This window comes from Theropithecus gelada, chromosome 19, assembly GCF_003255815.1.
Source record: "Theropithecus gelada isolate Dixy chromosome 19, Tgel_1.0, whole genome shotgun sequence".
Lineage (NCBI taxonomy): Eukaryota > Metazoa > Chordata > Mammalia > Primates > Cercopithecidae > Theropithecus > Theropithecus gelada.
The window spans coordinates 18,259,179-18,281,489 of NC_037687.1; the positions used below are offsets into that span (position 1 = coordinate 18,259,179).

Here is a 22,311-nt window from a genome sequence, read left to right on the forward strand (position 1 = left end):
GTCACTGCGCCTGCATGCCTGGTGCTCCTGTGTGGCAGCCATCGGGGCTGGGGTAACACTAGAGGCTGAGGGGGTGGGCAGTGCTAAAATAAGAACATGGTTGGGAACCTAAAAGAAGCCCACACTGTCAGGGGCATCAAAATGAAAGCCGAGTTCCTCGGGACTTACCAGAACATTCCAGCCCCTCCCCCCGACCTGAGCTCCTTCAAAGAGAACCCTTCCCCATTGGAGGCATGGCCCCTTCAGGGGGCAGTGAGAAGCTTTGCCAGCCGCAAGTCCCCCAGATCAGCTCACACCTCAGAACATCTTGTCCCCAACGAGCTGGCAGGGGCGCCGGCCCAGGGCGGGGGTGCTGCTGTATCTAACCGGATCGATTGTGCATAACCGTCTAGGCCGGTTCGTGGAATGTTCTTGGGGCCCCCTGCCCCTCCCTCAGCCTCCCCCCGCATCCCCCCAAGAAAGGAAAATTATTTTTCGTATTGTAAACTTTAAACACGAAAAAGCTGTTTTTAATTTAGCAGAAACTGGCTTGGATCTTCACTTTGTGAACGTTTATGTCCTTCAGAGAAAGGCAGAATACGCCTGCGCACACTCACACATACGCACACACCTGCACACGCATGCTGCAGTGCACACATTCACATGGCCGTGCTCGTGCACGCCTGCACATGCATGCTCGCCCATACACACTGCAGCATGTTCACATGCTCACCCGCACACGGTGAAACGCACACACATGTGCACACACACACATATCTGTGCATGCACCCCCGGAGCAGCGTAGCCCACTCTGCCTGGCGGCCCAGAGGGGTCTGGAACCCGGCACCGCCCCGAGCCTGGGGAAAGCCTGTCTACTTCCAGATGCCCTGCCTCCTCGCTGAGGCCTGGACGCCGGCCGCAGGAGCCTCCCTCGCACCTGGGCTCGGGCTGTGGGAAAACGCTGTCTCTCGGGACGGTCAGATGCAGGCCCGCAAGAGGGAGGCCAAGTGTGACTTCTGGGGCCTCTCAACAAGTGAGGGCCAAGGGGGCCTCTGGGGAGCCGTGTGAGGTGGGAATCCGCCCCGGACCTGGCCAGCTTGGAAACCCGCCCCTGGCTCCCTCTCCGAGGAAGCAGCTCCAGCTCGTCCGTTCTCACGGGCCCTGGAGATTCACTTTGCACAGTGCAGCCTCAGGCTCTGCTCTTCCTCGGGGCGCCCAGGCGTGGATATCAGCAGCCCAGCACCTAACACAGAGCCTGGCACAGACAGGGCATAGCTCGAATGTTTGCTGCACAAAGGAGAGGTGCTGGGGCGGGAAAGTGAGGGCAGCCTTCTTCACACCAGCGGCCATGGGCACCTTCTGTGTGCACACCCTGGGGGAAGGAGGACACCAAGCGGTGCTCCACCCCCAGCAAGGCCCCTGCTTCGTTCTCGTCTTCCTGTCGCTCTCATTCTGATGGCCAGCCGGGCAGCCATTCCTCCCTCCTCACCATCAGAACCCAACAGCAATGTGCCCAGCCTCCGGAGTTAAGATTCAGCTGAGCCGTTCTTGGCAATGCCTTTTGCTGGGGTTGTTTGCAATCTGGGCATGTTTCCCAGCTCTGGCCAGCAAGCTTGAAGGGGTCGGGTGTTTCTGGACAAGGGAGAGAGAGCCCTTGTTGCCCCCTTCCCTCCCTTACTGCTTCTTATGAGGACACAATGCCAGGGGCTTCTGCAGCCATCTTGTGGCCAGGAGGAGCAAGTTAAGAGAGCACACTCAGGTTGGGTGCGGTGGCTCATGCCTGTAATCCCAGAGCTTCAGGAGGCCGAGGCAGGAGGATCGCTTGAGTCCAAGAGTTCAAGACCAGCCCTGAGTGACATAGTGAGAACTTATCGCTACAAAAAAAAAGAAGAAAAGAAAAAGCTGGTCAGGGTGGCGCACACCTGTAGTCCCAGCTACTGGGGGAGGTGAAGGTGGGAAGATCACCTGAGCCCAGGAGTTCTAGGCTGCAAGGAGCTGTGATTGCAACACTGCACTCCAGCCTGTTTTTCTGAGCCTAGTTTTCCAGCCTTCTCATCACTTCTGTGAGCTACCAAACAATTTTTTGTGTTTCGTTTTTGAGATGGAGTCTCACTCTGTCGCCCAGCCTGGAGTGCGATGGCGCCATCTCAGTTCACTGCAACCTGTGCCTCCCGGGTTCAAGCGATTCTCCTGCCTCAGCCTCCTCCTGAGTAGCTGGGATTACAGGTGCACGCCACCACTCCCGGCTAATTTTTGTATTTTTGGTACAGATGAGGTTTCGCCATGTTGGCTAGGCTGGTCTTGAACTCCTGACCTCAAGTGATCTGCCTGCCTTGGTCTCTCAAAGTGCTGGGATTACAGGAGTGAGCCACCACGCCTGGCCTTTTTTTTTTTTTTTAAAAATAGAGACAGTCTCACTATGTTGTCCAGGCTGGTTTTGAACTCTTGGGCTCAAGCAGCACTCCTGCCTTGGCCTCCCAAAGTGCTGGGATTATAGACATGAGCCACCGTGCCTAGCCAACCAACCAGTTTTGCAATACACACGTTGGCTATTTAAATTGTCCAGGCTGAATGCAGTGGCTCACACCTATAATCTCAGCGCTTTGGGAGGCTGAGGCGGGCAGATCACTTGAGGTCAGGAGTTCAAGACCAGCCTGGTCAACATGATGAAACCCTGTCTCTACTAAAAATACAAAAATTAGCCAGGTGTGGTGATTCACGCCTGTAATCCTAGCTACTCGGGAGGCTGAGGCAGGAGAATTGCTTGAACCTGTGAGGTGGAGGTTGCAGTGAGCCAAGATTGAACCACTACACTCTAGCCCAGGCAACAGAGCAAGACTCCAAAATAAATAAATAAATAATATAAAATAAATAAATAGTCTAGAGTCAGTTTCTGTTGCTTGCAAGTAAAAACTCTGACATGAGATGGGAAAACTCCAGCATCTGCCACATTTACGTTATAATTTTGGAACTGTTTGGTGACAAGCATATCTGGCCATTAGTGTTTTCTGCAGTGCAGACATTATTTCTCATAACGAGGAGACTGGAGGTCAGAGGTGCTGGGATGTTATGACTGGTGGCCCATGATTTCTGGGAGGGGGCACGACTATGCCTCTCTCTTTTTTTCTTTCTTTCTTTTTTCTTTTTTTGGTTTAGAGACTCTATTCCCAGCACTTTGGGAGGCTGAGGCAGGCAGATCTCTTGAGCCCAGGAGTTGGAGACCAGCAACACAGCAAAACCCCGTCTCTACAAAAAAATAGAGAAATTAGCCTGGCATAGTGGCGTACACCTGTAGTCCCAGCTACACAGGAGGGTGAGGTGAGGATTGCTTGAGCCCCAGAGATCAAGGCTGCAATGAGCTGTGATTGTGCCACTGCACTCCAGCCTGGGTAACACAGTGAGACCCTGTCTCAAAACAAGAAAAAGAAAAAGAAAAAGAAAACAATGGTATCAAAGGGGTGAGGCAGCTAGGCCTTCAGCTGAAATTGTGCCAGAGGACAATCCTGCCACCACTGCAGAATCCAGACGCCTCCGTTGGCACTGCCATCTGCCCTGGGCACTCAGCCACAGCTGCCCCTGGAAAACAGATGGCCCTGCCCTGATGCTGTTTCTCTGTAGCACTTGTGCCTGCATGGAAACATCCCGGTGGCCCAGCCAGTATCCCACGCCATTCCCCAGCTGTCCCAGGAATGGTGAAAGTGAGTACATTCATGTGTATTAGTCAGCCACTGCTGTGCAACAAACACCCCCAAGTCTCAATGGCATGCAACAATAAACGTTTGTTTTTCACATGTCTGTGAGTCAGCGGAGGTGGTGTCTGCTGTAGGCTGGCCTTGGCCAGGCAGCTCTGCTTCCAGGTGCAAGGATGCAGAGTGGTCCAGAGGCCCTGCTCCACAGGTTCTTGCCTCCTGCTGGAACAGCAGCTAGCCAGGGCACGTTTTCCTTCTGCAGGTGTCTGAGGACAAGTGGAATCACGTGAGGCCTCATAGGGTCTCAATTCGGGACTCACACACTATCATATCTGCCCATAAGTCTTTTTTTTTTTTTGAGATGGAGTCTTGCTCTGTCACCCAGGCTGGAGTGCAGCAGTGCAATCATGGTTCACTGCAGCCTCAACCCCCTGGGCTCAAGTGATACTCCCACCTTAGCCTCCCGACTACCTAGAACTATAGGCGCATGCCACCAAGAGCAGCTTATTCATTTATTTATTTATTTGAGACTGAGTCTCCCTTTGTCACCCAGGCTGGAGTGCAGTGGTGCAATCTCAGCTCACTGCAACCTCCACCTCCCGGGATCAAGCGATTCTCTTGCCTCAGCCTCCCGAGTAGCTGGGATTACAGGTGTGTGCCACCACGCCTGGCTAATTTTTGTATTTTTAGTAGAGATGGGGTTTTGCTTTGCTGGCCAGGCTGGTCTTGAACTCCTGGCCTCAAGTGATCCACCTGCCTCGGCCTCCCAAAGTGCTGGGATTACAGGTGTGAGCCACTATGCCTGACCTGCCCATAAGTCTTTGGCCAAACAAATGACACGGCTGAGCCCCACATCAGGAATGGGGAAGTGCCTTCAACCTGGAAGGAAGAACTGTAGAGGGCAGGGACGCAGGAACAGGTGGGAACTGGGGCCAATAGTTCGATGGGTCACCCTTGGCTTGGGGGCCTCTCGTTAGCAGGGCGACCAACTTCCCTCTGTGGGGGGACTCCCCAAACTTGGATGGGGGACCCAGATGCTGGCAACCAAAACGAAAAGCCCGTTCTGCATCTCCTTAGCAGCCACTGCCCCCTGGAGGTCGAGGGATCCCTCTCTCTCTCTTTTTTTTTTTTGTTTCAGGTGAGTGGGGGCTGTGAGTGCCCCAGGCTCTTGGACAGTAGATGGGGGTCTGGATGTTGGGAGGTCAGTGGGGCCTTGGCCAAGTTTGAGGGCATGGACGCTGTAGGTGTCCCTGGGAGCCTGTCCCAGTCTCCCTATGTTTCCCAGGCTGGTTTCGAACTCCTGAGCTCAAGCAGTCCTCCTGCCTCTGCCTCCCAAAGTGCTGAGAATATAGGCACAAGCCACCGCACTCAGCCAACCAACCAGTTTTCCAACACACACTTCAGCTATCTACCCCTCAGTGCAAGTGGCTGGGTCCCTAGACTTGAGCCCTGGGTGGCCCGCCTGCCCAGTTCCAGCCTCTCACTACCCTCCTTGGCAGCCCACCCTGTCCCACCCGCCACCCACCACTCAAGCCTGGGTGGAAGGATGAGGGGCCTGGGTTCTTCTGTAACCTTATCGTAAGGAGGGGTGTTGCTGGCTTCTCTTGGGTCCTTTCCCTCTCCATGATCAGACCTGGCTTTTGCTTTGCCCTTTAAAAACTCTGTACGATGAGAGCCTCTTTTGGAAGTCAAAGACAGACCAGGGATTGTTTTCCTCTTTGCCTCTCAGCTCCAATGGCCCTAATTCACCTCCACACAATGTGGGTACCCCAAATCGACTAAGATCCCATATAAGGAAGAGCTGAGAAGCAAAGCATGAAAACTAACATTGCGAAGTAGCGTTTTGCTTTCCTAACAGTTGCTAAGTGCTTGGATGAAGCAGGCACTGAGCTAAGTGCTTTCCATGTGTTATCTGTTTGATCTTTCCAAGAGCGTGCTATGAGGAGCACCACATTTAGCAGAGGAGGGCAGTGAGGCTCAGAGAGGTGAAGACAGTTTTCCATTGTCACACAGCTTGAGCACTGATAAGTGGTGGACCCCACAGAAATGCTCAAGAGTTTCTTGACCTCCCCGGGTCAAGCGATTCTCCTTCCTCAGCCTCCCCAGTAGCTGGGTTTACAGGCCTGTGCCACCACGCCCAGTTAATGTTATTTTGTATTTTTATTTTATTTTATTTTTTTTGAGATGGAGTCTCGCGCTGTCGCCCAGGCTGGAGTGCAGTGGCCGGATCTCAGCTCACTGCAAGCTCCGCCTCCCGGGTTCACGCCATTCTCCGGCCTCAGCCTCCCGAGTAGCTGGGACTACAGGCGCCCGCCACCTCGCCCGGCTATTTTTTGTATTTCTTAGTAGAGATGGGGTTTCACCGTGTTAGCCAGGATGGTCTCAATCTCCTGACCTCGTGATCCGCCCATCTCGGCCTCCCAAAGTGCTGGGATTACAGGCTTGAGCCACCGCGCCCGGCCTATTTTGTATTTTTAGTAGAGACGGGGTTTCACCATGTTGGCCAGGCTGGTCTCAAACTCCTGACCTCAGGTTATCCGCCCCCCGCTCAGTCCCCCAAAGTGCTGACATTACAGGTGTGGAGGTGGAGGTTTCAGTGAGCTGAGTTCGCACCACTGCACTCCAGTCTGGGTGACAGAGCAAGACTCTGTCTTAAAAACAAACATGCAACTGAGGCGGGCAGATCACGAGGTCGGGAGATCGAGACCGTCCTGGCTAACACAGTGAAACCCCATGTCTACTAAAAATACAAAAAATTAGCCGGGCATGGTGGCGGGTGCCTGTGGTCCCAATTACTCGGGAGGCTGAGGCAGGAGAATGGTGTGAACCCGGGAGGCGGAGCTTGCAGTGAGCCGAGATTGCACCACTGCACTCCAGCCTGGGTGACAGAGCGAGACTCCATCTCAAAACAAAACAAAACAAAAAACAAAACCACACAAACGAACGAACAAAAACATATGAAATCATGTATGTCTGTGCCCTTTCCACATTCCACAGGCACACAGGGAACTCTGGCCTGGCCGTGGCCTCTTTGAGAAAGGTGAACATAATCTCAGCTCAATCTACAAGGGATGAGACCCTAGAAACAGCTGCCTTCAGAGAGTGGGATGTTTCTGGGTCATGGAAAGAGACACTGGAGGGCCGCTTCAGCTAGACCCTTCAGGAGGGTCTCTCAGAGCAGAGGCCTGCAAGTTGAGAAGGAGCCAGCCACGAAAGCGTCTTGGAGGAGCGCAATCCAGGCAGAGGGAACAGCGAAGAGGCCCATGTGGCTGGAGTGAGAACAGAGCTGGGCATAAGCATGGGGGGCTGCCAGGAGGAGGTTTTTTTTTTTTTTTTTGAGATGGAGTCTCACTCTGTCGCCCAGGCTGGAGTGCAATGGTGCGATCTCGACTCACTGCAACCTCCACCTCACAGGTTCAAACGATTCTCCTGCCTCAGCCTCCTGAGTAGCTGGGATTACAGGCACCCGCCATCATGCCTAGCTAATTTTTGTATTTTTTTTATTTTTTTTTTTTTAGAGACGGGGTTTCACCATGTTGGTCAGATTGGTCTCGAACTCCTGACCTCAGGTGCTCCACCACCTCTGCCTCCCAATGTGCTGGGATTACAGGCATGAGCCACTGTGCCAAGCCATGGGAGTGTGGTATCTGTCCTGCTTTGCAAAGCCCGCAGGGCTGCTGTGAGGAGCAGTGTTGGACCACACTGGGTGGCAGCAAGTTCCTTTGATGAAGGAAGAAAGTGAAAGCCTCAGGGTTGGATTCTGCCCGGGTCACTGGACACTGATGCCTCGCCCTTCTCAGGGCTGGGGGTCAATGGAGCAAGAAGGGGGGCTTGGGCTGCTGTCTGGCCATTGCACAATGAGCGGGCTGGCTGCTTCCTCTGACTCATCACCAGGGTTTAGGATGGATCAAGTTTCACGCCAGGCAGGCGCGGGGTGAATGGGGGTGAGTAGGAAGAGCAGCAGACTTACTTCTGCACATGCCCAGGATGGCTCCTTGCTGTAACCCCTGCTAGCCCCCGAATTCTTTTCTCTTCCATCTTCCTGTGTCTGGAAACTGGCTTAGTGCAGATATATGTAAGTGATCAGGGTAAGTGACATTTATGGAGCACCTCTTGGGAGCAAGACACATATTAACATATTAACATATGTTGACACATATTAATTTCATTTAAAGTCTACAGGGCCAGGAGCGGTGGCTCATGCCTGTAATCCCAGCACTTCGCGAAGCTGAGCCAGGAGGATCACTTGAGGTCAGGAGTTCGAAATCAACCTGGCCAGCATGGCGAAATCCCGTCTCTACTAAAAAAATAAAAATTAGCCAGGTGTGGTGGCCTACACCTGTAGTCACAGCTACTTAGGAGGCTGAGGCAGGAAAATCTCTTGAGCCTAGAAGGTAGAGGCTGCAGTGAGCCGAGATCTCGCCACTGCACTCCAGCCTGGGCGACAGAGTGAAACTCCATCTCAAAAAAAAAAGAAAAAATTAGCTAGGCGTCGTGGTACACACCTGTAATCTCAGCTACTGGGGAGGCTGAAGTAGGAGGAGAATTGCTTGAACCTGGGAGGCGGAGGTTGCAGTGAGCCGAGATTGCAACACTGCACTCCAGCTTGGGTAACAGAGCGAAACTGTGTCTCAAAAAAGAAAAAAAGGCCGGGCGCGGTGGCTCAAGCCTGTAATCCCAGCACTTTGGGAGGCCGAGATGGGCGGATCACAAGGTCAGGAGATCAAGACCATCCTGGCTAACACGGTGAAACCCCGTCTCTACTAAAAAATACAAAAATCTAGCCGGGCGAGGTGGCGGGCACCTGTAGTCCCAGCTACTCGGGAGGCTGAGGCAGGAGAATGGCGTAAACCTGGGAGGCGGAGCTTGCAGTGAGCTGAGATCCGGCCACTGCACTCCAGCCTGGGCGACAGAGGGAGACTCCGCCTCAAAAAAAAAAAAAAAGAAAAAAAAAAGATATATATAATTGATCAGGGTAAGTGGCATCAATTACGGAGCTCTTCTTAGGAGTAAGGCAGTTGACGCTTATTAACTTCATTTAAAGCCTACAAAACTCAGTGTGTGGAAGCAGCTGAGGTCGGCTGTGAGGCATGAATTTTGGTGCATAAGTTGCTAGGGCAGCTGCTGTCCCTGCTCTTTGTCTTTGTTTCTTCTCTGACCTCACAGGATGCTGTCAAGAACTAGAAGCCAGTCAGGCGTGGTGGCTCACGCCTATAATCCCAGCACTTTGGGATGCCAAGGCAGGAGGATCATCTGAGGTCAGGAGTTCGAGACCAGCCTGGCCAACAAGGTGAAACCCCATCTCTACTAAAAATACAAAAATTAGCTGGGCTTGGTGACGCATGCTTGTAGTCCCAGCTACTCTGGAGGCTGACGCAGAAGAATTGCTTCAACCTGGGAGGCAGAGGTTGCAGTGAGCCGAGATCGTACCACTGCACTCCAGCCTGGGAGACCTAGTAAGACTCTGTTTCCAAAAAAAAACCTTGAAGCCATATATGTAGCAGGCCCAGTCTTGCATTGGACTCACAGAAGCTGCAGTCTCAGTCAGAACCAGGAACAGAAAAAGGACTTGAAATAGATTTCGGCAGGCCAGGCGTGGTGGTGCACACCTGTAATCTCAGCACTTTGGGAGGCTGAGGGGAGTGGATCACTTGAGCCCAGGAGTTTGAGACCAGCCTGGGCAACAGGGTGAATCCCTGTCTCTACAAAAACCACAAGACATTAGCCACGCATGATGGTGCACACCTGTCCCAGCTACCTGGAAGGCTGAGGTGGGGGGATCACCTAAGCCTAAGGGTTGGGGCTTCAGTGAGCATGATCCTGCCACTGCACTTCAGCCGGGGCGACAAAGTGAGACCCTGTCTGAAAAAACAAGCAAACAAACAAACAAGAAAACAAATAGACAAGCACAAAAGGGAATAAATTTTTGGCTCACATAACTGAAAAGGCAGGTGAGTCTAGCTTCAGGCTGGTCTCAAGCTCCTAGACTCAAATGATCCTCCTGCCTTGGCCTCCCAAGTGCTGGAATTACAGGCATGAGCCACAACACCCAGCCTGGTCTGAACCAATCTTGATGGCCAGCGCAATGGGCTATGCTGATTGACCAAGACTTCCACCTTAGGGAGGGGTGTTTGTGTAGTGGGAGAGTGGTGAGACCAGGCCATTCACATCTCACAGACTGAAAGTCAGAACCAGTGTTCCCCAAATGCAGGTTGTTGACACTAAAAAGTTGAGGGAGTGGGGTGGTGGAAGGAATATGCTTGCTAGGCAAAAAGTATAGGAGGTTACCAAAGTGCGCAAAATCATATCAAGAAGCAAGATGGCTGGGCGCGGTGGCTCACGTCTGTAATCCCAGCACTTTGGGAGTCCAAGGCAGGCAGATCACCTGAGGTCAGAAGTTCAAGACCAGCCTGGCCAACATGGTGAAACCCTGTCTTTACTAAAAATACAAAAATTAGCCGGGTGTGGTGGCGGGTGCCTGTAATTCCAGCTACTTGGGAGGCTGAGGCAGGAGAATCACTTGAACCCCGGAGGCAGAGGTTGCAGTGAGCTGAATCCGTGCCACTGTACTCCAGCCTGGGCCACAGAGACTCCGTCTCAAAAAAAAAAAAAAAAAAAAAAAACCCCATAAAAATTAGCTGGGCATCGTGGTGCATGCCTGTAATCCCAGCTACTCAGGAGGCTGAGGTAGGAGAATCGCTTGAACCTGAGAGGCGGAGATTGCAGTGAGCCAAGGTCGCGTCACTGCACTCCAGCCTGGGCGACAGAGTGAGACTCTGTCTCAAAACAAAGATAAAGTAGGGCAGTGGCAATGTCCAAGGCATTCCAAATGAAAATCGATGTATATATCTACATATCTATCTATATCTATATATTTAACATGGGCATTTTATTACCTGTTGTAAAGCGTGAATCAAATAATGTTTGGAAAATGTCAGCATCCCCTCCAGCCATCCTCAGTCCAATAAAATGTGTGCTTGTTGTGCAGTTAGAGCTACCGTGAATTCCCCCAGCTGACCTTCCTAGCTTCCACCCAGCCCGTAGCTCTGAAATCCCTGCAGCCTCCTGAATATAAACTTTCAATATTGGTGGCTGGGGGTCCCTCTCTTGAGGGAGGGAGGGTCAGAGTCCCTCCTGCTCCCCTGGCTCACCACCCTGCCATCAGGGAGTCTCTGCTCATTCTTTCTCTGCTCAAGACTGCTGAGTCTTGATGGGATTTATGGACCCTTCTGTTAGCACCTTTTTGCAAAATAGAGATCCTTGAATAAGACTGGACTGGAGAAGTACGCAGAGGGAAGGCTGAAGCTCTGTAACTCCTGTTCTTTGGGCTTAGGTATCCAGAGAACAGCAACATGCCTATTGCAAAGGAATGGGAAAAGACCGTCGTTGGCTGGGCGTGGTGGCTCACTCCTGTAATCCCAGCACTTAGGGAGGGCGAGGCGGGTGGATCACCTAAGATCAGGAGTTCAAGACTAGCCTGGCCAACATGGTCGTTAGTCTCTACTAAAAATACAAAAATTCGCTGGGCGTGGTGGCGCATGCCCGTAATCCTAGCTACTGGAGAGGCTGAGGCAGGAGAATGGCTTGAACCCGGGAGGAGGAGGTTGCAGTGAGCCGAGATCGAACCCCTGCACTCCAGTGTGGGCAACAAGGGCAAAACTCGGTCTCGAGAAAAAAAAAAAAAAAAAAAAGAAAGTCGTTAAGGGCAACCGCTAGGTTTATGGACTGAGGGGGCCGATTGCAGGGTTCAGGTCTTAGCTAAGATAACTTCCTGCCTCCCTGTCTGTGGTGGCTGCAGGAGCCCCCCTCCCGAATGTTCTGTGGCTGGCCACTGGTGTTATTTACCGCATCACATTTATCTCCATCTGAAAAGTTCTTGGTTATTTGTGTGCTATGTCTGCCCCCTCTCTGACTGTACACTCCATAAGGGCAGGATCACCTCTGCTTGTTCACGCCTGTACCCCAGTTTGCCTGGCACATAGTACGTGCTCAGTAAATATTCCTTGAATGAATGAATGCATGAGTGACCAACGCCCTAGTCTGTTTTCAGAGCTTAGTCCAAACCCAGGTTCAACCTTGGGGTGCTACCAATCCTTGGCGGGGTGCCTGGCCCCACCCTTGTGAATTGGGAGGATCTGGGTCAGGCCGTCTCCCTTTTGGGGGCTCCAGTGCCCCAGCCGGTTCGCGGTCCTTGTCCAACAGCCAGGCGGCCGCTGTCCAGCGGGCCAGGCGGCGGATCACTGCGCCGGCGCTGAAATTTCCACTCGCGCCCCACTGCACTTCCCGCGGGCCCCGAGCGCGCCGCCGGGGCGCGCGCATGCGCCTTCGCCCCCGCGCCGCGCGCCGCTCCCGTGCGCCTGCGCCGCGCTCACGACCGCCGGCGCGCCTGCGCACAGCTCGCCGCCCGTGGGCCCAGCCGGCGCTTGCGCGGTGGCACGGGCGAGTGGGGGGGGCGAGGAGGTGGAGGAGGAGGAGGAGGAGGAGGCGGCGGCGAGAAGATGGCGACTTCGAACAATCCGCGGAAATTCAGCGAGAAGATCGCGCTGCACAATCAGAAGCAGGCGGAGGAGACGGCGGCCTTCGAGGAGGTCATGAAGGACCTGAGCCTGACGCGGGCCGCGCGGGTAAGGGGGCTGCCGGCGCCGACCCTTCAGGGCCGGCGGAGGGAGGGAGGGGGCGCGTGTCCGGCGCGTGCACGGGGCGGGGGGGGGGCGCGGCGGGGGCGGGGCGCGCGCGACGGGGGCGGGGCTTGGCACGGCCCGAGGGGGACAGGTGTCCCCACGCCCCGGGCGTCGTGGGCGGGACAGGTGACCCCACATCATCCATACCTGATGGGGTACAGGTGCCCCCACATCACTGCTCCCCGGAGGAGATAGGGGCCTCTACATCATTACTACTAGGAGGGAACAGGTGCCAGTACCTTGTCGTTACCTGACAGGGGACAGGTGTCCCTACATCATTGTTACCCGAGGGGGACAGGTGCCCCACATTATTACTACCTGGAAGGGACAGGTGCCCCCGCATCATTGCTACCTGGGGGGCAAGATGACACAGGTGTATGAGCTGGGTGCTGCTTGCAAGCACCGTTGGTAGCTGGGGGTGAGGTTGCAAGTGCCCCCGCATCCTTGCTACCTGGGAGGGACAGATGCCCTTCCATCCTTGCTGCCTGGGGGGGACCGGTGTCTCTACGTCATTGTTACCTGTGCCTTTACTCCCTGGGTGTTGGAGGAGGAACAGATGTCCCCACTTGCAGAGCTGAGGTGGGACAGGGATCTCTCCCTCTTGGACAGCTGAGGGAATGGTCAGATCCTGTCCCCCAGGGGATCCAGAGGGGGGCCAAAAAGGCAGATTGTGCTCGGTCCTGGAACTTGGAGTAGAGACAGCTGCCCCTTCTCCATGTAGCCCATATGGTGGGGACCAGGTGATGTTCCTCCTAGTGGAACAGGGGACGCTGACCACGGATGGCCCCTGCCCTCCCAGGACCAGGGCAGAGGGCCAGGTCTGCCTCAGGTGGCTGGGTGCATTTGGTGTGCAGGAAAAGGCCAGGTTCTGCCAGGCTGGCAGAGCAGATACCCTGCAAATCTCACCTGGGAAGTTGTTGTGGGCCGGGAGTAGGGGCTTGATTGGGGCTGGTGTCTGAGCACGGCAAGGCACCTGAGTTCCTCAGGCCTCAGTTTCTTCCCTTGTCAGGCATTCTAGCAAGACCTTCCTCCTGGGCAAGGGCGGTGAGCACACTTTGCAAAGGTGATGCTGAATCTCCACTTCGTTCTTGCAGTGTGGTGAGACCTCTCTCCTGCATCCTGGGGCCTTGGGGAGGGTTTGGGTGGGGGCTTTGCAGATGCTCATATCCCTGGTTTCTGGATTCGGCCACTGATGTGACTGGCTCAGGTGGACTTAACCTCAGTCTCGGATTCCTTAGGTAGCACTTTCGGGTTGTGTTACTTTGTAACTAGTTGTTTGTTTCTCTGAGAGATTGTGACCTTATAGACTAGGATTTGTGTCTTCATTTCCGTGTTGGTAATGATTGGGAGCTCGCTGTCAGCCAGGTACTGCTTTAGGCACGCTAGGTGAGTGTGCCACATCTGTCCCTCCAGCTCCAAGCAGCTACTTTCTTGCTCAGGATGTAGAGAAAGAGATGGCTGGTGAATGAATGAATGAATGAAAAAAAAAAAGATGGCCAGGCGCAGTGGTTCACGCCTGTAATCCCAGCACTTTGGAAGGCTGAGGCAGCAGATCACCTGAGGTCAGGAGTTCGAGACCAGCCTGGCCAACGTGGTGAAACCCCATGTCTACTAAAGATATAAAAATTAGCCGGGCGTGGTGGTAGGCACCTGTAATCCCAGCTACTCAGGAGGTTGAGGCAGGAGAATCACTTGAACCTGGGAGGCGGAGGTTTCTGTGAGCCGAGATCACGCCACTGCACTCCAGCCTGGGTGACAAGAGTGAAACTCCATGTCAAAAAAAATAAATAAATAAATAAGAAGAAAGTGTGCGACTTGAGCATCCTTCCACATGAGTGTCCCCCACATATCAGGGCTTCTGAGGTAGGAGTGGCCACTTCTTATCTCTAGCACATGGTGTGTGCTGGTATTCAGTTGGTGTCAAATATTTGCAGTGTGACCAGAAGAAAGGGGTCACAGTAGGTTCATGGGTGTCATTCTGATTAGAAGTCCAGTTTCTGCGTGGGATTGGAAATAGATCATTGTTGTTGAAAACATCTCTTTAAAATAATAGCTTTATTGAGATATGATTCACGCATCATACAATTTACTTGTTTAAAGTGTACAGTTTGGTGGTTTTTAGTATATTCACAGAGTTGTGCAACCACCGCTATTTTGTAATTCCAGAACATTTTTTTATCCACCCAGAAAGAAACCCCATCCCCATTAACAGTCACTCCCCATTCCCCCTCCCCCAGCACCTGGCAAGCACTAAGCTGTCGTCTGTCTCTGTGGGTTTGCTTATTCTGGGCATTTTATATAAACGGAATCACAGAACACGTGGCCTTTTGTGACTGGCATCTTTCACTCAGCATCATGTTTTCAAGGTTTATCTCTGTAGTATCATGGATCAATGCTTTGTTCCTTTTTACGGTCAAGTAATATTCCATTGTATGGATATGTTGTATTTGTTTATCCATTCATTGATCAGTGAATTTGGAAAAATTCTGAGGCTGGGTGCAGTGGCTCACACCTGTAATCGCAGCACTTTGAGAGGCTGAGGTGAGTGGATGACCTGAGGTCAGGAGTTTGAGACCAGCCTGACCAACATGGTGAAACCCATCTCTACTAAAAATACAAAAATTAGTTGGACATGGTGGCACGTGCCTGTAATCACAGCTACTCAGGAGGCTGAGGCAGAAGAATCCCTTGAACCTGGGAGGTGGAGGTTGCCGTGAGCTGAGATGGTGCCACTGTACTCCAGCCTGGGCAACAGAGTGAGACTCTGTCTCAAAAAAAAAAAAGAAAGAAAAGATTCTGAACATATGCAGGTAGCAGTTTTTTCAGCTCTGGAAACCATTTCCCATCTTCTTCACCACGTGGGGTCAGAGGAGTGTGGGCTCTGGGCAGAGGTGAGCTTGTACTAGGTTTTTAAACACAAAGCATTGTTCTCTTTCTGGGGCAGGGGATGATTCTGCCCTCCAGGGGACACTTGGTGATGTCTGGAGACATTTTGGGTCATCATGATTAGGGGGTGCTCCTAGCATCTGGTGGGTGGAGGCTGGGGATGCTGCCCAACCCCGTATGGTACACAGGATGGCACCATCGTGTGGTATAATCAGGCCCTGGATGTTAGCAGTGCCAAGGCTGAGAAACTTTTTTTTTTTTTTTTTTTTTTGAGACGGAGTCTGGCTCTGTCGCCCAGGCTGGAGTGCAGTGGCCGGATCTCGGCTCACTGCAAGCTCCGCGTCCCGGGTTTATGCCATTCTCCTGCCTCAGCCTCCCGAGTAGCTGGGACTACAGGCGCCCGCCACCGCGCCCGGCTAGTTTTTTTTTTGTATTTTTTTAGTAGAGACGGGGTTTCACTGGGTTAGACAGGATGGTCTCGATCTCCTGACCTCGTGATCCGCCCATCTCGGCCTCCCAAAGTGCTGGGATTACAGGCTTGAGCCACCGCGCCCGGCCAACTTTTTTTTTTTTTTGAGACAGACTCTTGCTCTGTTGCCCAGGCTGGAGTGCGGTGGTGCAATCTTGGCTCACTGCAACCTCCGCCTCCCGGGTTCAAGTGATTCTCCTGCCTCAGCCTCCTGAGTAGCTGGGATTACAGGCACCTGCCACTATGCCCGGCTAATTTTTGTATTTGTAGTAGAGACCATGTTGGCCAGGCTGGTCTTGAACTCCTGATCTTAGGTGATTCGGCCACCTCGGCCTCCCAAATTGCTGGGATTACAGGTGTGATCCACTGCGCCCAGCCAAGACTGAGAAACTTTTGATTAGAGGTGTAACAGTGAGGTGGGCCTGGGTGTGAACTTTGCACCTGGTCAGGTAGAGTTCCATCCTTTGCACCCACCTGTATGGCTGTGCCATCTCTGGCAGGCTGCGACCAGGGTGGGCAAGCTTATTCCCAGATTGACTGGCCACTGCACAGTCCAAGTGGCATGTCCACAGTGCCCGGAGCAGGTGACTGAACCTATATGATGCAGGCTTCCCTCCTGCAGCCGTGGCGTGCTGCCTCCCATACTGTAGACAGCAGGGGTTTGGCCATACCTGCAGCCAGGTGAGGCATGGTCCAGTCATCACCTGCTCCTCTCCTGTGAATTCCAAAGGACAGCAGTCACTCATGCGTGTCTGTTCACAGTTGCCGGTGGTGATGGCACCTGAGGTGTCTTACTGCCGTGGAAGGCGAGTCAGCAGATGTTTGGCTGGAAGAAGACAGGGACCTCACCAGGTCACAAGCACTGAAGGGCTGCGTCAGGTGGGGGGACAGGGCGTAAAGTTGGGAGACTGTTTGCAGGTCTTAGGGCGGAGGGGTGGGTGTGCGGGCGTTCCCTCCCATTCTTAGGCTTGGGTCAGCGTGACAGGCAGGGAAAACTATGGCGCTCTGCTGTGTGACATTAGGCGGGTTTCTCAACCCCTCTAGGCCGTAGAATCCTAACTTGTAAAGTTGGGGCAGCGCGTTCATTCCATCAAGTGACAATTTTCATTGTCTGGCAGGTCTCAGGAGACCGTGGGGTGTTGGGGATCCTGCAATGTACAGGACATACTGGGGCTGTGTTCTTGGGGAGCCAGCATGGTTTTAGGGGGGACAGGAGAGCATCGCTGCACCCAAATGAAGCAGACACCCTCAGAAGGTGGCACATGCTGGGAGAGAAGTGGCACAGCCACGTGCTAGGAGTGGCTAGGACAGGGGTGACATGGCGTCCCCAGAGAGCAGGGAAGAGCATTTCAGATCAGGGACAGGCACAGTCAGAGCACTTTGGTGGGAAGGACTTGGCGAGTTTGAGAATGGGCGCAAAGCAGGGAGGAGGGCAGGTGAGGCTGCAGGAGCTTGCATCTCCCTTGAGGCAGGGGCCTGGGAAGCTTCCCTGCTTATTTGTTTGTTTGTTTTTTGAGAAGGAGTCTCGCCCTGTCGCCCAGGCTGGAGTGCAGTGGCGTGATCTTGGCTCACTGCAACCTCCGCTTCCTGGGTTCAAGTGATTCTCCTGCCTCAGCCTCCTAAGTAGCTAGGATTACAGACATGCACCACCACACCTGAGTAAATTTGTATTTTTAGTAGAGATGGGGTTTAGCCATGTTGGTCAGGCTGGTCTCGAACTCCCGACCTCAGGTGATCCTCCAGCCTCGGCTTACCGGAATGCTGGGATTATAGGCATGAGCCACCACGCCTAGCCCTGCTTTTGTTTTTGTAACAGCTTTATTGAGATGTCATTTCCATGGCATTCCACCACTCAGTGGCTTTTAGTATATTCACATTTGCACAGCCAACACCAGTCAACTTGAGAACATTTTGTACCCCCAGAAGGAGACCCTGCCCTCGTCAGCAGTTACTTCCGACTTCCCCTTGCCCAGCCCCTGGCAGCCACGAATCTGCTTTGCTTTCTTTGTTTCTTTTTCCTTTTTTTTGGAGACAGAGTCTCAACTCTGTCACCCAGTCTGGAGTGCAGTGGCACGATCTCAGCTCACTGCAACCTCTGCCTTCCGGGTTCAAGAGATTCTCCTGCCTCAGCCTCCTGAGTAGCTGGGATTATAGACAGGTGCCACCACACCCAACTAATTTTTATATTTTTTAGTAGAGACAGGGTTTTGCCATGTTGGGCATGCTGGTCTCCAACTCCTGACCTCAAGTGATTCACCTGCCTCGGCCTCCCAAAGTGCTGTGATTGCAGGCACGAGCCACCGCACCTGGTCTACTAATCTGCTCTCTGTCTCTATGGATTTGCTTGTTCTGGACATTTCATATCAATAGAATCCTACACTGTGAGGTGAATCCTACACCACGAAGCCTTTTGTGTCTGTCTTCTTTTACTTAGCATAATATCTTCAAGCCTCTAACTTGGATCAGTGCTTCATTTCTTTCTTTCTTTCTTTTCTTTTTTTTTTTTTTTTGAGACAGAGTCTTTCTGTGTCTCCCAGGCTGGAGCGTAGTAGCACAATGATGGCTCGCTGCAACCTCTGCCTTCCGAATTCAAGTGATCTTCTGCCTCAGGCTCCTGAGTAGCTGGGATCAAAGGCACCCACCACCACACCCTGCTAATTTTTGTATTTTTAGTAGAGACGGGGTTTCTCCATGTTGGCCAGGCTGATCTTGAACTCCTGACCTCAGGTGATCTGCCTGCCTCGGCCTGCCAAAATGCTGAGATTACAGGCGTGAACCACTGAACCTGGCCTTCATTTATTTCTTAAAATTGGTGGCATGGACAGACGCAGTGGCTCATGCCTATAACCCCAGCACTTTGGAGGCCAAGGAGGTGGGCAAATCACCTGAGGATGGGAGTTCGAGACCATCCTGGCCAACATGGTGAAACCCCGTCTCTACCAAAAATACAAAAATTAGCTGGGCACGGTGGCGCACACCTGTAATCCCAGCTACTTAGGAGGCTGAGACAGGAGAAATGCTTGATCCCAGGAGGCAGAGGTTGCAGCGAGCCAAGATTATGCCACTGCACTCCAGCCTGGGCGACAGAGTGAGACTCTGTCTCAAAAAAAAAAAAAAAAAACTGATGGCAATATATGTATGTAACATAACATTTACTATTCCGACCGTTTTTAAGCATAAAATTCAGTGTCGTTGAGTTTATTCCTAGTGTCGTGCACCATCACTGGCATGGCTAAGTAATGGTTCATGTCATACACCATGGTGCGGATCTACCCCATTTTGTCCATTCCTCCGGCCATGAACACGGGTTTCCACCTTTGGCTGTCGTGAATCATGCTGCTATGGGCATCTGTGTCCATGTTTTTGGGTGGATGTATGTCTTCATTTCTCAGAGCATGTGCTGGGGTGGAGTTACCAGGTCTTCTGGTAACTCTCCATTTATCCATTTGAGAACACCGTGTGGTTTAGGAGGATGGCTGTGGCTGTGAGTGGGCTGGGTGTGGTGTGAGCAGCTGCTGCAGATGTCCAGATCAGGGGGAGTGATGGCTGGAGCAAGGGGGTGACCGAGAGCGGGTGGATTTGGTGGCATTTCTGCAGCAGAGCCACCCAGATGTGCTGGAGTATTGGTTGTTGGGGATGAGGGGAAGAGAGGAGGGGCGTGTCATCTGCTTGTCAGGGGCTCAGGACATTGGGGATTCCTCCTATGACTGATCACTGAGGACCTCAGGCAGCAGCACCTGGGCCAGAAAAAGTACCCAGGCAAAACAGTCATGGTGGCACGGACAGGGCTGAAGGAGGGCACTCTCCTGCTCTTACCTACCCTGTGAAGCTGGTGGCTTTGCAGAGGCTGGAGTAAAACGGTCCCCTGGGCTGCAGGCACAGCGCAGCGGTGGCTCAGTTAGCTGAGTGTGGAGCCCGCCCTCCAGTCCTGGCTTTGGCGCCGTTTGTTTCTGTGCTGGCTGCTTCAGCTGTCTGCTGCCATCCACAGCCTCCGTATACAGGCAGGACTCCCTGAGCTGCTCCCTGAGCAGAAGGTGGGGCGAGCTGCCCTCATCTTCATCACTCCCCTGGCCCCTCCAAAAAGCCCAACTGTCTCAGTACTCCCCAGGTTGTGAGCTGCATGCCCTGCAGCAGGCTGAATGGTGGCCACTAAAAAACATCTGCTCACCTCCTAGCCCTGTAACCTGTGAATTGGGCCTTAATTGGAAAAAAAGTCTCTGTAGATGTCATTAAGGTAAGGATCTAGAGACGAGATCATCCTGGGGGGTGGCCCTGAATCCAGTGACTCGTGGCCTTATGAAGAGTGGGCCATGGCCGGGCGCGGTGGCTCACGCCTATAATCCCAGCACTTTGGGAGGCTGAGGCGGGCGGATCACGAGGTCAGGAGATCGAGACCATCCTGGCTAACACGGTGAAACCCCGTCTCTACTAAAAATACGAAAAAATTAGCCGGGCATGGTGGCAAGCACCTGTAGTCCCAGCTACTCTGGAGGCTGAGGCAGGAGAATGGCGTGAACCCGGGAGGCAGAGCTTGCAGTGAGCCAAGATCACGCCACTGCACTCGAGCCTGGGTGACAGAGTGAGACTCCGTCTCAAAAAAAACAAAAAACAAAAAAAAAAAACTGAAGAGTGGACTGGGAGTGGTGGTGCATGCCTCTAATCCCAGAGTTTTCGGAGGCCGAGGCAGGAGGATTGTTTGATCCCAGGAATTTGAGGTTACAGTAAATTATGATCACATCACTGCACTCCAGCCTGGGTGACAAAGTGAGATCCTGTCTCAAAAAAAAGAAAAGAAAAAGTCGGAGGGGGACCAGGCACAGCGGCTCATGCCTGTAATCCCAACATTTTGAGAGGCTGAGATGGGATGATAACTTGAAGCCAGGAGTTTGAGACCAGCCTGGGCCACAAAGTGAGAACTCATCTCTATGAAAAAAAGTTTTTTTAATTAACCGGGTGTGGTGGCATGCACCTGTAGTCCCAGCCACTTGGGAGGGTGAAGCGGGAGTATCGCTTGAGCCCAAGAGTTAAGGCTGTGGTGACCCATGGTTGTACCACTGCACTCCAGCTGGGGCGAAAGAGTGAGACCCTTTTCTCCAAAAAAAAAAAAAAAAGACAAGAAAGGACACAGAGACACAGGGGAGCGGACCATGTGACAACGGAGGCAAAGATTGGAGCGATGTGGTCACAAGCCAAGAAACGCCCGGAGCCCCCAGAAGCTGGAAAGGATAGGAAGGGTCTTCCCCTAGAGTCTCTGGAGGAAGCATAGCCCTGCCAGTGCCTTTTTTTGTTTTTCGTTTGTTTGTTTTTGAGATAGAGTCTCACTCTGTCGCCCAGGTTGGAGTGCAGTGGCGTGATCTCGGCTCACTGCAACCTCCTCCTCCCGTGTTCAGGCGATCCTGCCTCAGCCTCCCGAGTAACTGGGATTATAGGCTCCTGCCACCACACCTGGGTAATTTTTCTATTTTCAGTCGAGATGGGTTTCACCCTGTTGGCCAGGCTGGCCTCAAATGATCCACCTGCCTCGGCCTCCCAATGTGCTGGGATTACAGGCGTGAGCCACCGTGCCCGGTCCATTCCCTTGACTTCTGGCCTGCTGAATGGTGAGGGAATTAATTTCTGTTTTTCATGCCCCCCACTTTGTGGTCATTTGTGACTTCAGCCAGTGGCAAGGACCCCCAGGCGTGACAGAGCCTGCAGCACCAGGTAACCTTGTGGACTTCGCATCAGGACAGGGCTGCGGCCGATTGCAGATGCGTAAGTCCAGCCGGCTCCAGCAGGCTCCACAGGTTCTGTGTGGGGTTTCCACCGAGGCCCAGGGTGACCCCTACATTCAGCCCTTTTTAGGAGCAGGGGCCCTTGCTCTACACTGGATGAGACAGAGGGAGACAGCAGGAGCAGGGCCTGGGGTGGAGGATCAAGACCACAGGGTCGGGGTTGGAGTTCAGGAGCTCAGTGTTTGGGTTTGGATTGTGTCCTAAGAGTGGGGACAGGGAAGGCCGGGCGTGGTGGCTCCCACCTGTAATCCCAGCACTTTGGGAGGCCGAGGCAGGTGGATCACCTGAGGTCAGGATTTCGAGACCAGCCTGACCAATATGATGAAACCCCATCTCTACTAAAAATACAAAAATTAGCTGGGCGTGGTGGCATGTGCCTGTAATCCCAGCTACTCGAGAGGCTGAGACAGGAGAATCGCTTGAACTCGGGAGGTGGAGGTTGCCGTGAACCGAGATCGTGCCATTGCATTCCAGCCTGGGCAACAAGAGTGAAACTCTGTCTAAAAAAAAAAAAGAAGTGGTTAGGGTGTGCAGCAACCAGGCCCATCTGCTCTGAGGAATCTGGGAAGGCTTCCTCGACCCTCAGGGTGTGTGAAGCCAGGGGCTGCAGGGCTGGGTGAGGGGCAGGTGTCCCTGGCTCAGGGACAGGCATGGCACTTGTGGCTCTGCAGTTAGAAATTCATTTTTCTGGTCTGGGCACAGTGGCTCACGCCTGTAATCCCAGCACTTTGGGAGGCTGACTCGGGCGGATCACAAAGTCAGGAGATCAAGACCATCCTGGCTGACATGGTGAAATCCTGTCTCTACTAAAAATACAAAAAATTAGCCGGGCA

General features: G+C 53.1%; 1 protein-coding gene across 2 annotated transcripts in view; it reads left to right on the forward strand.

The window, feature by feature from the left end:
• The first annotated feature begins 12,086 nt into the window (after positions 1–12,086).
• The window catches only part of CRTC1 (CREB regulated transcription coactivator 1), a 100,701-nt gene continuing 90,476 nt past the window's right edge, over positions 12,087–22,311 (forward strand). For both annotated transcript variants that reach the window (XM_025367936.1, XM_025367937.1), the window contains exon 1: positions 12,087–12,292. In XM_025367936.1, coding sequence (XP_025223721.1) covers positions 12,167–12,292 — 126 coding nt within the window. In that variant the 5' untranslated portion in view covers positions 12,087–12,166. The remainder of the gene's footprint in view (positions 12,293–22,311) is intronic.